Here is a 14,155-nt window from a genome sequence, read left to right as displayed (position 1 = left end):
GTAATTTGGGGATATTAATTAAAGCAAGATCCTTGAAGATAGCAGATACTTGTCAGATGGGTTTCGGATAATGTATCAAGAGGTTTTCAGGGAAGTCCAGTCCAAGATTTCTGTCTTAGAATCAACCATCTCTTCTTGTTTGATACTAAAGGCAGATTTGTTAGTTTAGGTGTCTCTTTAAAAAAGAGAGAGAGAAAAAGAAACCCTGATACTGAGCCAACAGCTCATTTTATATCCTGTGGTACCTTTGAGTTTAGACATTTGGTTTATAGAAAGTTCTTTATAAGCAAGAATGTTAAATAAAATTTTTAAGTCCTTAACTGCTACTTGACAGTGCTGCCATTTTTTGGAATTAAATTGTTTATTTTTTCCACAGGAAGTTTTAGGGTACAAAGTGGACTACCATGTGTCCCTATATATTGTGGCTGTACTAGAGTATATCTCAGCTGATATTTTGAAATTGGCTGGTAATTATGTTTTTAATATCCGACATTATGAAATATCCCAACAGGACATTAAAGTGTCAATGTGTGCAGATAAGGTAAGTGTTAAAAGGTATTTAAACTTAACCTGAATGATAGAGACTATTTGTCACTTATACCTCTGTTTTTTAATACATGATTATATTAGTGATTTTTATAGTTCCTGGTGTTGGAAGACAGAAAAATGGTGGCTTTACAGACTAACAATGATATTTTCAGGTTTTTTAGCATGTGACAGGGTGAGAATCTTTTATCCAGCAAGAATTTTTTACCTATAGGAAAAAACATCCAAAGCCTCAAACCAGTTTAAGAAAAGTAGTTTGAGTTTTGTATTTTAAGAAAGAGAATAAATACAGAATATTTAGATATGTTTAAGTTTAAGAAGTAATTTTGAAAAACATGCTTTGATTTCACAACATGGGTCATGGGGCACAGGTAGAGAGAAGAAGACTTTGCAATGCCAAAGTTACTTCCTTTTGATAATTTTTTGTTACTTATCTTCTTTCTTCCTGGCTGTAAGCTACTGAGGAAAGAAATTGAGTCTTTTCTTTCTTTTCCTCTCTCCTCCTTTTCTTCCCTTTCCACTTTCCCTCCTTTTTTTTCTTTTTAAATCAACATTTTTGAGTACCTCTTATGTGTCAGTCACTGTCCTGAGCATTGAAAATACAACAGTGAACAAATCAGCAATCCCTGTGTTAGAAGGAGTTTATTTTAGTGGGAAATAAAAGTATTATAACCAAATAATTGCAGCACAATGTAATTAAAACTATTATACAAATAAATCAAAGGTGGTGGAGAAAGTGATTAACTCTGGCAAAGGGGGGACCAGGGACATTTCATAGAGAAGGTACCTGAACTAGACCTCTAAGGGTGAATTACCCCAGGACCTGGCACATGCCAGTGGTTCTCCACTTTGCACATCAGAATTACCAGAAAGCTTGTAGAGAATACTGATACCTGCATTCACCCCCAGAGCTGATTTACTTGGCCTGGGATGGGCCTCTAAGCCTCAGTATTTTCAAAATTTTTGAAACTATCACAGGTGATTCTGATGTGCAGTTATGATTGAGAGTGATTGTACTATGCCGTAGTCTCAAAAATGATTTTTCACTTAAATTTTATAGTAGAAATTCCTTGTTATTTCTATTTTGACTTCTGAAAAAATGAAAAAAATGATTACATGTTTTTTTTAACTTTGTTTCTAGCTCAGACTTTTAGAAAAGTTGTATGTACAATAAAAATGCTCCCCTGTGCCCTAAACCCCTTGAGAGTAGGTTGCCAACATAGTTTAGTGTGTCCTACAAACAAAAACATTTTCCTGTATAACCACGGTATGACAATCAAAATCCAGGAAATGAATGTGGATACGTTATATTATGTAATCCTTAGACCCCCGTTCAGGTTTTGCCACTTGTCCCGGTGATGTCCTTTAGAGCAAAATGATCCAGTTCAGAATCATGTGTTGTGTCTAGTAGTCATGTATCTTTTTTCTCCTTGTTCATTCTGGAACAGTTCTTCATTCTTCTCTTAACTTTTATGACCTTGACGTTTTTAAGGATTATACCTGTTAATGTTTAAAATGCCCCTTCCTTTAGTTTTTTCTGATGTTTTCTCTTGATAAGATTTAGGTTATGGATCTGTGGCAGGAATATCATAGGAGTTCTTCTCATTGCATTTTCTTACACGACATACAATTTCACTGTGTCCCATTACTAGTGATGGTCACTTTGGTCACTTGATTAAGGGTTCGTCCTCTAGGCTTCTCTACTTTAAAGGACTCCTTTCCCTTTTGTAATTAATAAATATTTTGTGGAATATTTTAAGGCTATGTAAATATCGTGTTCCTCATCACACTTTAAATTTATTTATTTTGTTTATTTTAATATGGACTCATTGATTCTTATTCAGTGGAACACAACCTGTTACTTCATTATTTAATATTCATATTGTCTCACATTTGGCCAATGGGAACTCCTTCAATTTGGCTTCTCTGTCCCTGTCATTCTTTGAACACTTTCTTTTGACACAAGATGCTCCAGGTTCAACTTGTTCTTTACCTGCTGCTCAAGCCTGGAATTAGTTGTTTTCTAAAAAATCCTGGTTCCTTTTAGTGGAGAATGGTATTTAGAAACCAAGATCTTGGTGCTAGATGAGCTAATTGAAATTGGAGTGTCACTGCTCTGGTCTCTTAGAGGCCAGAATTAGAGAGTGTGTGTGTGTGTTTGTGTGTGTATACATATATACATACACATCATATTTATTTCTCATCTATCTTTATGTAAGTTCACAGATCTCTTCAATCCACGTTCAATACCACAGGATTCATTTTAACCTCCCCTTTTTACACTTGTAACTCCCTTATCTGATAGTGAGAAACCTGGCTCCTGTTTTTCTTAATATATTTATTTATTTGATCAATCCTTCTGTATGTGACCAGTCTCCCAGCAGGCCTCTCTCCCCCCGCTGGTGTAGGCACCCTATTTTGGCATAGAAACCCTTCTTCTTTGTATACATTCTCCTTACTCCACTCAAGTTCTGACAATCCCATGTTGCACCACTGCTGCTACTGGACCACCTTCCCATGCAAATACCCTCCTTATCCACTAGGGCTCCAGCACCCTGAATCAAGCTGCCCTATCATATGGATAGTCTCTTTACTCTGAATGATCTCTGACATCTTGTGCCAGGTTGTGAGCCCCCGCCCCCCCAGTAAACACCCTTCCTACTCCTCTCAGGAGCTAGCACGCTGAGATGGGCCCCCTCAGCTTTTCCTCACACCCTCGTGTAGGGATTCCTACCTTATTTGCCCTATTCCTCCCCTCCCCCTGCCCTCAAACAGTGGCCTTGGATTAATCAAACAGGATTATTGAGGGACTGTGGGAAGGAGAGACTTTATTCCATATCTGAGTCAGTTACCTTTTCCATGACTCTTTTTAAAGGCGAAAGTAGTTAAATTCTAAACAATTACACAGTCTCAGAATTACGAGACCAAATCCACACAGGTTTATCACAGGATATTGAATATATCAATAGTTCCCTGTGCTCTACAGTATGACCGTGTTGTTTATCCATACTATATGCAATAGTTTGCATCTGAATTTCCTGTTAAATTTCATTCACTAATTCTAGTCTCTCTTCTGGACTACATTAGATAAGACCAAACTGTTTTTCAGAATAAGTCATTCTGTTATTTAAAGCTTTTTTCCATGTACTAAATTTTTACCGTTTGAGACTTTGAAAACCAATCTTTTTGTGACATGATTTTCAGATCTCATTATTGCATTGCTCTTACACTGTGATTTCTAAAACTAAAGACAGCAGTCCAGATTTGGTCTGACCAATACAGTGCAATGAAAGGCTCACCTCCTTTATTCTATATGGTGTTCTTTTATAATTTCAGCATTAACCTTTTTGAGCACACATATGACTCTGTTTACTTAATGAGTTTGCAGATGTCTCAGCTCCCTGGGACTTTCCACATGAGATACTCTTGTATCTTTGATTTCTTACAGCTTGTGCTGTTGATATTTTTTTCCTCTAAGTTTGAACTCAAGTTTTTCTCTATAAAACTTTGTAATGTTACTGAGACTATGCTCTAGCATATCAAGATATTATAAAAATCGAATTTTGTCATTCATCATTGTAGATATCATACCAGCTTTTTGTAATATATGCCAGTCTGAGAAACCTAGTTTGTTTTAGTTGGAAATTATTTGTTAAAAATATTGGGAAAGTTTAAGAGATGAGATCTCTCACTTTTTTTTTTGTTTTTTTAAATAAGATATGTGAGGTACATCCTTAACATTTTTTTTTTTAATTTTGTTTATTTATTTATTTATTTATGGCTGTGTTGGGTCTTCGTTTCTGTGCGAGGGCTTTCTCTAGTTGCAGCAAGTGGGGGCCACTCTTCATCGCGGTGCGCGGGCCTCTCACTATCATGGCCTGTCTTGTTGTGGAGCACAGGCTTCAGACGCGCGGGCTCAGTAATTGTGGCTCACGGGTCTAGTTGCTCCACGGCATGTGGGATCTTCCCAGACCAGGGCTCGAACCCGTGTCCCCTGCATTGGCAGGCAGATTCTCAACCACTGCGCCACCAGGGAAGCCCCTCTCACGTATGTTATTCGAGGCATTGTTCCAGGTTAATAAATTACCACTTTTTTTCACTATGGCCTTTTCATCAGCTACTGTTTTACCTCTTTGTCTAATTCAGGGGTCAGCAGACTTTACCTGTAAAGGACCAGATGGGTGGCTGAATATTTTAGGCTTTGTAGGCTACACGTCTTTCTTAGAACTACTCATCTTTGCCTTTGTAGCAGAAAGGAAGCCATAAACCAATGAGTGTGGGCTGTATTCTAGTAAAACTTTATTTATATAAAGGGCAGTAGGCTCACTGTGGCCTATGGGCTGTAGTTTGCCCATCCTTTTCTTTTTTTAACATTTATTTATTTATTTATTTGGCTGAGCCAGGTCTTACTTGCAGCACGCGGGATCTTTGTTGCCGCATGCGGGCTCTTAGTTGTGGCATGCTGGATCTAGTTCCCTGAGCGGGGATCGAACCCGGGCCCCCTGCATTGGGAGTGCAGAGTCTTAACCACTGGATCACCAGGGAAGTCCCCTGCCCATCCTTTTCTACTGTGATTCCAAGTTTGTCATGAGAGACTGTCATAGGTTTAGCTAAGATACAGATGACTTTATTTGTGGGACTAGTCATGTGAATGGATTAATGAGATTAGTGTGACATGGTGTGGTCTTAGTAAATCTAAACTGATTTCCTGTGATCACTATTTCAAGAGCTCACAAACCATCTGTTTAATAAACTATTCAAATAAATGCTTTCTAAGGATCTGTGTAATTTCCTAGACAAGGTCGTATAATTTGATAGAGAACTTGAGAACCAACCTTTTTTCTACACTTAAAAATAAAAGAGGCATTTGACTATATGATGTATTCTGGCACATCAGAGATTGCTGAGAATAGTTAGATGGTCATAGGAAGGAATTTTAGAGCTCAACCCCTAATATACTTGTCACTATTAAGGAAAATGATACTCAGACTGGAAAAATAGAACATACATGCTTAAGAGGAAAATTGATGTTTAAGAAAGGCAAGAGAGAGTAAGAGAGCACAGAGCTGCTCTGAAGAAATTTATTTCTGTGAGCCCAGATGTTATAGAAGTTGAGTTCTTCTGTATTTTTTCTCTTGTTGTAATATTACTCCATCTGTTCCAAGAACCAATTCTCCTTTATTATTCTTGTTGTGAACATGACCAAAAAATGCTTTTATTGTCCTAACATTTATTCTGATTTTTAACTCACTTGGGCTTTAGCCTTTCATTACAATTCTAACAGTTTACAAACATAAAATGCATATATGCTCTTTTTTTTTTAATAGAAATTTATTTATTTATTTATTTATGGCTGCGTTGGGTCTTCGTTGCTGCGTGTGGGCTTTCTCTAGTTGCGGCGAGCAGGGGCTACTCTTTGTTGCGGTGAGCGGGCTTCTCATTGCGGTGGCTTCTCTTGTTGCACAGCATGGGTTCTAGGCACGCAGGCTTCAGTAGTTGTGGCGTGCAGGCTCAGTAGCTGTGGCACATTGGCTTAGTTGCTCCGCGGCATGTGGGGTCTTCCCGGACCAGAGCTCGAACCCATGTCTCCTGCATTGGCAGACGGATTCTTAACCACTGCGCCACCAGGGAAGCCCTACATATATACTCTTTAAGCAAGTATCTTTTGTGCATTTACTGTGTATCAAATGCTGTGGATTTTAAGGTGAAATCATGGCTCTTATCCTTAGAAATGTCAATATAAGTTAGGTGCTTATATAGAAAAGAGAGAGGATTGCTAATGGAGGACTGAAGCCAATGGAAAAGATTTTGATAGAGTTCAGGGAGAGTTGGGAAAAGCTATACAAAGACAATTATATTTTAGCTAAGTGATGAAAATGGCTAGGGATTTATCAGATGAATAAATGTGAGAGTTGGAAGGAAAGAGAAGTAAGAGAAGACATTCTAGACAGGAGAATAGAAGGAACTGATGAGATTTAAGAGCTGTTTCTGAGTTGGAGTTAACAGGATTTGGGGACTGATTTGGTGTGGAAGTTGGAGAAGTGTTAAGTCTAGGGTAGTGACAAGTTTTCTAGCTATGAAAGCCAAGGAGATGATGCTGTGATTAGTGATTCTGAAGTAGAGTGTACATGTATAGGTTTGTCAGACAGAGATATCTAGCAAGCTTCTGGTAACACCTGCCTAGGGTCCAGAGAGATGCTGAGATAAATGTTTAGGGAGTTGTTATCTAGTAACTGAACATCGTTTAAGAAGGTGAGCTCACTCAGGAGGAAGTATAGTAGATGTTTCAGACTGGTGGCCTGCTAGTGAATAGGGACTCCAGGTTTACTTCTTAAAATTTTGAATTATTTGCAGTCTGTTTATATTTACAGATATGAAAATTCTTCATAAAAATCTAGATTCCAGACTCTTCTTGAAAAAAGAAAATCAAAAGGCCTGACAGAATAGCTGGCATTGAACAGTGCCTTTCTTCTTTAGGTGCATGCACCTTCTAGTTTGCCGCACTCCCCATCACCTCTTCTTATGTATTAACATGATATTATCTACCTGACTCCTATAGCATTTACATTCGGGATTTTGGGTGTTGTGTGACCAAAACAGTTCCAAAAATGGAACCCTGCAGTGGATGTTGGAGAAGGTGAGTAGTAGAGAAGGAGGCCTCACTGACAGAATGGTGTATGAGAAGCCAAGGGAAGAGAAAGTTTTAAGAAGTTCTGGTCAGCTGTGTTGATAACTAGAGAAAACAAAAAGATATTCAAAGGTCATTAGCGAGAGCAGTTTCAATAGAGTAGTGAGCTTGAGAAGTAAGGAATTAGAGCAAGTACAGACTACTTTAAAAATATCTCTGGTGGGGAAGAGAAGACTGTTCTGTGTCATACCTTCTGTTCTTTTGCGTGTCTGCTTAAAATCAGATTTCATTAGCTGATTCTGTGTGCAGCCCCAATGGTTTCTTCAAAGGTCTAATGTGGCTGGGAATCAGAGGTGATGATGGCAGGAGGGTGAGTTTCATGGAGGGGGGGCAATGAGGAGAAGATGGATTTTAAAGTATCACAGGAGATGAGGCTAGGGAAGTGGGCTGGGATTAGATTGTGAATGGCCTTTATCTTCATGAAATTAGAATTGTGTGCTGAAAGCAATGAAATCCAGTATCGTTTTTAGGTAGGGTATGACACAAATTTGGTTTTAGGAACATAATTTTGAAAATGGGGTTGGGAAGAAACCAGTGGCAGGGAGATCATATTGCAAGACCTTTTAATAGATGTTGTGATTGCTTAATAGTCTGATTTGAAGTGTGGAGGGGAATGGAGAGGATTGACCAGATTTAAGAAATATTTTTGAGTTAGATTTAAAAGAAGATCAGGAGGGCAGGGTTCATGTTTATTTTGCTTACTGCTGTGTCTTACCAACATCTGGCACAATTTCTGGTGATCAATAGATGTTTTTGAGAATGAATGAATGAATGAATATCTCATATTGTATTGTTAGAATTTCCTCTCATCCCCTTGAAATTGTTTTACTTTTTGGAGCTTCCTTTTTGGGATTGTGCCTTTTCTTTTTTCCTAAACTCTAAGAAAGTAGTTTTCAGTCAGTCTGGAGTATATAATTAAGTAGGTCCAATTTTTCTTTTCTTTTTAAACTATTTTTAATTCTAAAAAGTATGGTCACCTTTTTCCTATTGCTTTTGTTATACAGCTAGTTCTTGCCTGTTGGTTGACTTAAATCCATAGTAGCAATCTTTACTATTTTCTGAAAGGGGAAATTGTCACTATAGCAATTTAAGCATCTGTGGGGTGCTTGATTTTTTTTTTAAGATTTATTTATTATTTATATTTATTTTTATTTATTTTTGGCTGCGTTGGGTCTTAGTTGTGGCACACGGGATTTTCATTGAGGCATGTGGGATCTTTCGTTGTGGTGCGCAGGTTTTCTCTCTCTAGTTGTGACGCACAGGCTCTGTAGCTATGGTGCGCGGGTTCCAGAGCACGTGGGCTCTAGTTGAGGGGGGCAAGCTCAGCAGTTGTGGCACGCGGGCTTAGTTGCCCTGCGGCATGTGGGGTCTTAGTTCCCTGACCGGGGATGGAACCTGCATCCCCTGCATTGTAAGGTGAATTCTTTACCACTGGACCACCAGGGGAAGTCCCAGGGGATGCTTGATTTTAACAAATGAACTTAATAGCAGTTGTTGATGTAGTAAATATGCATCAGAAAAGTATCACGCTGTTAATATATTTTGCGTATCATTTTACTTTTCTCCTTTAAACTCTGCTCGAGTGCATGTAAGCATCCTTACAGTAGGACAAAGAACTACCATTTTGAATGCCTACTGTTTGCCAGATGTAATAGTATGCGTTTTATGTCCATTACTTCATTGAATTCTTTCATCAGTTATATTTTACATATAAGGGATCTGACTTTCAAAAGAATAAATAACTTGTCTGTAATCACAGGTAAGTGGTAGAACTGGAATTTTGGTTCAGATTGTTGTTCTCCAAATGTGTGCTCTTTTTGCTATTATATATTTTATGTTTATGTGTGCGTATGTACCTTTATTTATATACACACAGACATACATGTATATGTGTACATATATGTATATATATATTTCACTGTTAGATTTATCTTATTTTCATAAATATTTATTTCTCCATATCCAGTTTTATTTGAACGTTATCTCACTTCAACTTTTCATATTTCTCTTATTTTGGATTTTCTCTTAAAATTTTAGCCTGTAATACACACAACTCTCATTGTTTAATAACGTTTTAATTCCAAGTACTTTGAGATGGTCTTATAACAGTAAGGAAAATAAGTTTATCCATTACTGATTTATATTTCTTAGGTTTTGATGGACATGTTTGATCAGGATGACATAGGCTTGGTTTCTCTTTGTGAAGATGAACCTAGTTCTTCAGGTGAATTAAACTACTATGACCTTGTCAGAACTGAAATTGCAGAAGAAAGACAGTATCTACGGGAACTAAATATGATCATAAAAGTGTTTCGAGAAGCTTTTCTTTCTGACAGAAAGCTGTTTAAACCTTCTGTAAGTACCTTTTGGGTTTGAAATTCTGTCTACCCCAAAAAGTCATATAGTAGCTTAAAATCATAAATAGTAACTTCATATACTTTATGAGTATGTAAACAAAATATTGTATTATTTAGTATTGTGGGGTTGTTTAGCTTTGTCTATTTTTAATTTTTTTCAGATTTTTTGTTGAAGTATAGTTGATATACAATATTATATGAATTACAGGTGTACAACATAGTGATTCACAAGTTTTAAAGGTTATACTCCATTTATAGTTATTATAAAATATTGGCTATATTCCCCATGTTGTACAATATGGTAAGTCCCCTACATACATACTTTCAAGTTGCGAACTTTCAAAGATGCAAACATGCCCCTGTATGCCAGCTGTTGTACTGTACTACTGTACTTTTCAAGGTACTGTACTGTAAGATTAAAAATGTTTTCTTTATATTTTGTGTTTGTTTTTTATGTATTATTTGTGTGAAAAGTATTATAAGCCTATTACAGTACCGTACTGTATAGCCGATTGTGTTAGTTGGGTACCTAGGCTGACTTTGTTGGACTTATGAACAAATTGGACTTACGAACCTGCTCTCGGAACGGAACTCGTTTGTATGTAGGGGACTTGCTGTACGTCCTTGTAGCCTGTCTTACACCCAGTAGTTTTTACCTCCCACTCCCTCACCCCTATATTGCCACCCACACCTTCTGGTAACCACTAATTTGTTCTCTTTATTTGTGAGTCTGCTTCTTTTTTGTTATATTCACTAGTTTGTTGTATTTTTTAGATTCCACATATAATTGATATTTGTCTTTCTCTGTCTGACTTAATTCATTTAGCCCTCCAGGTCCATCCATGTTGCTGCAAATGGCAATATTTCATTCTTTTTCTTATGGCTGAGTAGTATTCCATTGTGTATATATACCACATCTTCTTTATCCGTTCATCTTTTGAGGGACACTTACATTGCTTCCATATCTTGGCAGTTGTAAATAATGCTGCTATGAACACCGGGGATATTGTGGGGTTTTTAATATGTGAATTGTTATACTAATATAATAAGTGCAGTGACAATGAAAATTAGACACAAAATTAGGGGGATTACACTGGAATAAAATCTTTTTCGGGCTTCCCTGGTGGCTCAGTGGTTAAGAATCCACCTGCCAGTGCAAGGGACATGGGTTCAAGCCCTGGTCCAGGAAGATCCCACATGCCGCGGAGCAACTAAGCTCGTGTGCCACAACTACTGAGCCTGCGCTCTAGAGCCCGCGAGCCACAACTAGTGAGCCTGCATGCCACAGCTACTGAGCCCACGCGCCCTAGAGCCCGTGCTCTGCAACAAGAAAAGCCACCGCAACGAGAGGCCTGTGCACCACAATGAAGAGTAGCCCCCGCTCGCCGCAACTAGAGAAAACCCGCACGCAGCAACGGAGACCCAATGCAACCAAAAAATAAAAAAATAAAAAAATTAAAAATCTTTTTCCACTGTGCAGTATTTGAGATTTATAGTCATTCATTTGAAGATGGTGAAAGAAATGTATGGTCTAGAAAAGAAAGACTTATGCTTTTTCCTGTCTTTTGGTAAGTACTTTAGAGTGTAGTTTAAAGTTTTACTCGTGGAACTTTTGAAGAATGAAAGTTTATACAGAATATCAAATAAGCAAAGGCAGAGCTCCGCTGTTGAAAGACAGCGTAGGAATGGGGTGAGTAGGATGGGGATCCAGGGAGACTTGTCCATGTTTTCCCTACCTCTCTAGGTTCTGAAGTCCACTCTAAGGAATCTAGCTAGACAAGTACTGTTTTGTGGGGTTTTTTAAAATTTAGATTTATTTTTCTTTCCTTCATTTCTCACGTGATCTGTTTTTTCTTAGATGTCTGAGTGTCTTTCACTTTCTTTTTTTTAATGATTTTTAAAATTTTTATTTATTTATATTTTTTATTTTTGGCTGTGTTGGGTCTTCGTTGCCGCGTGCAGGCTTTCTCTAGTTGCGGCGAGCGGGGGCTACTCTTTGTTGTGGTGCACAGGCTTCTTATTGTGGTGGCTTCTCTCGTTGAGGAGCACGGGCTCTAGGTGCATGGGCTTCAGTAGTTGTGGCTCGTGGGCTCTAGAGCGCAGGCTCAGTAGTTGTGGCACATGGGCTTATTTGCTCCGCAGCATGTGGGATCTTCCCGGACCAGGGCTTAAACCCGTGTCCCCTGCATTGGCAGGCGGATTCTTAACAACTGTGCCACCAGGGAAGTCCCTGAGTGTCTTTCACTTTGAATATTTGGCTTTTCTTTTACTTCCTGACTTCCTCCCCCAAATAACTATTACATGAGTGAATAGGAGTGATGCTCAGACACAGCTGGCTGAGTGCTTAAGATTAGGATCTGATTTAGCTTTTTTTTCTTTCTTAAATATTTATCTATTTATTTGGCTGCACCGGATCTTCGTTGTGGCATGTGGGATCTTTTAGTTGCAGCATGTGGGATCTTTAGTTGTGGCATGTGAACTCTTAGTTGCGGCACGTGAGATCTAGTTCCCTGACCAGGGATTGAAGCCGGCCCCCTGCATTGGGAGCACGGAGTCTTAGCCACTGGACTGCCAGGGAAGTCCCTGATTTAGCTTTTTCATTCTTTTCCAGAAGAATTAATTTCACTGATAATTTAAGGTGTTTTTAATTGGCTTTTATCCTTTTTTAAAATATGCATATTTAGTTTAACATTTGATAATAACTCCTACTGGACACACTGCCTTAAGTAGTCAACATTTTATGTTTTTTAAATTATTCTCCTATTTTATGTGACCCTTAACAATTCTCTGAGATAGGTAGGACAGGTATTATCATTTCTACCTTACTGGTGAGGAAATTGACATAAAATAGTTATGATAAGTTAGTTATGGAGGTTGAACTTGAATTTTGGTTCTTTTATACCACAGTATAATTGGGTTTTGTCTATAGTGGTGTAAAGAATTAAAAGCTTAACAAATGCTGTTAGCTAATAACAATTGCTGGTAGCTAATATTATCCTCTTTGCCTTTTCTGCGTCCCATCAGTTTTCATTCCTCAGGAATTAATTTTTATGAGTCTCTTTTCACTGAATTTGTGCTGATTTGATAGAAAATTTTTATTATAATACTGAAGGGTTAAGAGAAAGAATCCCTTTTCTCTATCTCTATATCTACTATATTTTTTCAGCATAGTTGAGAGTGTAAACTTTTGAAATAAAGGCCATCTAAGGTCAGAGCATAGAACTCAGTAAATATTTGATAAAAGAATGAATGACTATTGATCTTAATTTACTCCTTTGGGCCCTACTCCTATGTTTTCAGAAAGCTCACATTTGTGGAAGGCCTAATATATGCCAGGAGCATTTTGTAGAAATCATCTCATTTAATCCTCTTAAGAACTTTATGGGTAGGTATTAATATACCAACTGTGTGACCCTGGGCAAATTACTTAACTGCTCTGTTCCTGTTTCCTCATTCGTAAAATGAGGATGATGATAGGATCTATCTAATAAGGCTGTTATGAAATTACATGTCAAGTAATCAATACTTCTAAGTAGTGCCTGGAACATACTAACAAGAAATGTAAGCTGTTATTATTGTCATTATTGTCCTAATCCAGGGTCACTCATCTAGCAAGTAGTGGGGTCAGGATCCAAGCTCAGGTCTGTCAGGTTCCTTAATCTGTGATGCTTCCATTACAAGATGCAGAGTGAATAATAGTTGGCCATAACCTGGATAATCAGTCATATGGTCTTTTTGTTTCCAGAGGACTTAACATGTTTTAACCCAGATAAAATTCACACCTGAAAGCTTGAATGAAATCTTTAATTCCTCCTCAAATTCAAGAGACAGGCTACATATTGTGACACCAGTTTGTGTCTGGATTAGGAGTCAGATCTTCATTTTGATCCCAGCTTTTGTCATTAACCAGCTCTGTGAGACCTTGATCAAGACTTATAGCACTTAGCCAATTTTAAAATACTCAAATGCCAGAATGCTTTATGTAAAGAGTTGCTTAGAATCATCCACCATATGAGATTTACTGGATTTACTGGAAAATATAGATTCTATATAGTTCTGTTCAGTAATTCTAAATCTAATCCAAGAGGTTTTTTTATTTCTCTTCTTTATTCATGATTGACTTTTGCTATAATTTGGAATATATTCAATATTTTATGTCTTGAAATATACTGGTATGTTATTGGGTGAAAATAACATCCTTAACACTTACATTACTTATATTTAGTAATTCTTAAATGAAATTCTCAAACTGACATGCCTTACTTAACCTTCCTTTTTTTTTAGGATATTGAAAAGATTTTCAGTAACATTTTAGATATACATGAATTGACCGTGAAACTTTTAGGTTTAATTGAAGACACAGTTGAAATGACTGATGAAAGCAGCCCTCATCCCTTAGCTGGAAGCTGTTTTGAAGATTTGGCAGAGGTAAGTTTACAAAACTGTTTTCTCATTAAAGTCCTAAGTGCTGTATTAAGATATTTAGTAAGATATTATTTGTGAAAATTAGAAGACACTGCTGGCTGCTATAAAAAATACTTACGATTTAACCAATAGCAAACTA

At 37.5% G+C, this 14,155-nt stretch overlaps 1 protein-coding gene across 1 annotated transcript in view; it reads left to right on the top strand.

Moving 5' to 3' along the window:
* SOS2 (SOS Ras/Rho guanine nucleotide exchange factor 2) overlaps positions 1-14,155 on the top strand; it is a 99,979-nt gene that overhangs the window by 30,504 nt on the left and 55,320 nt on the right. Inside the window, exons 4-6 of the mRNA XM_059914189.1 lie at positions 377-541; positions 9,386-9,589; positions 13,876-14,019. Coding sequence (XP_059770172.1) covers positions 377-541; positions 9,386-9,589; positions 13,876-14,019 — 513 coding nt within the window. The remainder of the gene's footprint in view (positions 1-376; positions 542-9,385; positions 9,590-13,875; positions 14,020-14,155) is intronic.

This window comes from Balaenoptera ricei, chromosome 2 (assembly GCF_028023285.1).
Source record: "Balaenoptera ricei isolate mBalRic1 chromosome 2, mBalRic1.hap2, whole genome shotgun sequence".
NCBI lineage: Eukaryota > Metazoa > Chordata > Mammalia > Artiodactyla > Balaenopteridae > Balaenoptera > Balaenoptera ricei.
This window is presented reverse-complemented; position numbering and strand designations above follow the sequence as displayed.